The 2,167-nt window shown below is 37.8% G+C and overlaps 1 protein-coding gene across 1 annotated transcript; it reads left to right on the top strand.

Annotated features, from left to right (window-relative positions):
• Positions 1-54: 54 nt before the first annotated feature.
• Positions 55-2,161, top strand: LOC107580353 (5'-nucleotidase domain-containing protein 2-like). The gene is made up of 4 exons (XM_016266069.1): positions 55-162; positions 369-509; positions 1,663-1,727; positions 1,822-2,161. Exons 2-4 carry the CDS (start codon positions 375-377, stop codon positions 2,081-2,083), a joined length of 462 nt encoding a protein of 153 aa, XP_016121555.1. The 5' UTR covers positions 55-162; positions 369-374; the 3' UTR covers positions 2,084-2,161.
• The last annotated feature ends 6 nt before the right edge of the window (positions 2,162-2,167 follow it).

Below are 2,167 nucleotides of genomic sequence, written 5' to 3'. Positions count from 1 at the left end.
TAGCTCAAATCCTTGAAATCAATCGCAATATTAGCAACTGGCTAATAAAACTACCATTGCTTTGCTTTGTTTCAGGGAAACCTTGTGGATTTTCTGAAGCTAACAGGATGGCGAGGATCCAAGGTGTTCTATTTTGGAGATCATCTCTACAGTGACTTGGCAGTGAGTGATCGTCACGCTTCTGTTTTGTTCACATTTGTTGCGCAAACGTCTCTTCCTTTTGTTTTTACTTCTTCAGAAACAGTGGAAGTAAATCTCACTCTATCGTTTTCATAATCACCGGTTTCCAGAGTCAAACACTAACAATGATTGTAAAAAGGTTCTTGAAGTGGACTATAGTCTAAACATCCTGTGTCCTGGCATTTTAGGACCTGATGCTGCGTCATGGGTGGAGGACAGGCGCGATCGTGCCTGAACTTGAGGTGGAGACGAAGGTGGTGAACACAGACCAGTACGCTCAAAGTCTCACGTGGTTGCAGGCGCTCACCGGACTGCTGGAGCGCATGCAGGTACACATTGTGGTTCTGAACTCCACCAACACTCTTCCTGTTTAGAATAGAAAAGTATTTATCCTGATAAATGTCTACTTTTTATTAAATTTCACATTAAAGTAAAAACAAAAGGCATTTTAATTAATCAAACTTTGTTTTTGAATCGCTGTAAGTGAGTTTCTAGAGAGCAAATAAGAGCAAAATAAACACATCTGCATTACATGTGATTCTGCAGTATATGGATGCATAGGAATGACCTCGTAGGTTTGGCAGAGGTCCATTCGCTTTATATTGATCGGAATTGATTGTTCTGAATGTTCGTTTCCAAAGTTAGATTCTCTATGTAAGAAAAGCTTGGTGTGATCGGTTTTTCTGTTTGTATAATCCAGAATGCATACAACCTCATATTCTGTCAAAGTTTTGGGTGATAATTGTTTTAAATGGTGCTACACTAAAATGTAAGCCTCTCAAAATGCTATAGAATTGTTTGGGTCTTACAATTTTTAATTTAAAGACACTGTTACTATAAAGTCTGTATCCTCTGAAGTGATCCGTTTTTGATGCTCACCAAGGCTGCCTTTGTTTGATATAAAACATTTAAAAAAAACAGATACAGGAAAATGTGATGTTATGAAAAATTACAATTTCAGACTGTTTTCTGTTTGAATATAATTTAAAATGTGATTTATTCCTGTGATTGTAAAGTTGAATTTTCAATTCAATTGTATGCTTTAATATGCTTATTGGCTGCTTAGGAAACATTTCTTATTGTTAATGTTTAAAACGGTTGTGCTGCTTTTTATTTTTGTGAAAACGTGATAGTTTTGTTTTCAGGATTTTTTTTTAAATAAATAGAAAGTTCAAAAGAATATTTGAAATAGAAATCTTTTGTAACATTAAAAGTGTTTTACTGTCACTTTTGATCAATTTGATGCACTCTTGCTAAATGAAAGTATTATTTTCTTACAAAAAAAAAAAATCTTACTGACCGTAAAACTTTTGAACGATAGTGTTTATATTATTATATTATTTATTTTATTTTTTTAATGGCTACTATAAAGGTCTATGATGTCTTTTGTATCATCTTAAGGTAATCTTCCAAAAGTTTTCCCTATTGATTTGAAGAAAATCTCTCTTTAGACAACTGACTTATTTACGTCTTGGTTTTCAGATGCATCGGGATCCTGAGTCCAAGAAGGTTCTGCAGGAGTGGCTGAAAGAGAGAGAGGAGCTACGGTGAGTGAAGCAAGACAAAAAGACAAAAAACTCACTAGATGAACAGATCAAGACCTAAAGTCATTGTAACATGTCTTCCAATTTCCTTTTACAGGGCAGTCACCAAGAACCTCTTCAACCCTCACTTTGGCAGCATATTCCGTACCTGCCACAACCCCACCTATTTTTCCCGCCGCCTGTGCCGTTTCTCAGACCTCTACATGGCCTCTATCAGCTGCCTGCTGAACTACGACCTCTCATACACCTTTTACCCTCGCCGAACGCCCCTGCAGCACGAAGCCCCCCTCTGGATGGACCAGCTCTGCACTGGTTGCATGAAGACGCCCTTCTTAGAAGAGATGGCCCATATTCGTTAAAACCACCAAAGGTTTAATGTGCAAATATGAACAGAAAAGTGAAATGGGGGGGTGGGGGGGGGGCCTCTGGCATTGGAGACGTGG

This window comes from Sinocyclocheilus grahami, unplaced genomic scaffold, assembly GCF_001515645.1.
Source record: "Sinocyclocheilus grahami isolate Dianchi unplaced genomic scaffold, SAMN03320097.WGS_v1.1 scaffold32166.1, whole genome shotgun sequence".
NCBI lineage: Eukaryota > Metazoa > Chordata > Actinopteri > Cypriniformes > Cyprinidae > Sinocyclocheilus > Sinocyclocheilus grahami.
Note: the sequence above shows the minus strand (reverse complement) of the source record. Positions and strands in the feature narration are given on the sequence as shown.

Excerpts from the sequence above, each read along its gene's own strand:
- LOC107580353 (XM_016266069.1), top strand. The coding sequence starts at position 375 with ATGCTGCGTCATGGGTGGAGGACAGGCGCGATCGTGCCTGAACTTGAG. Across the intron at positions 510-1,662 it reads GACTGCTGGAGCGCATGCAG|ATGCATCGGGATCCTGAGTC; the intron begins GTACACATTGTG and ends CTTGGTTTTCAG. Across the intron at positions 1,728-1,821 it reads AAAGAGAGAGAGGAGCTACG|GGCAGTCACCAAGAACCTCT; the intron begins GTGAGTGAAGCA and ends TTCCTTTTACAG.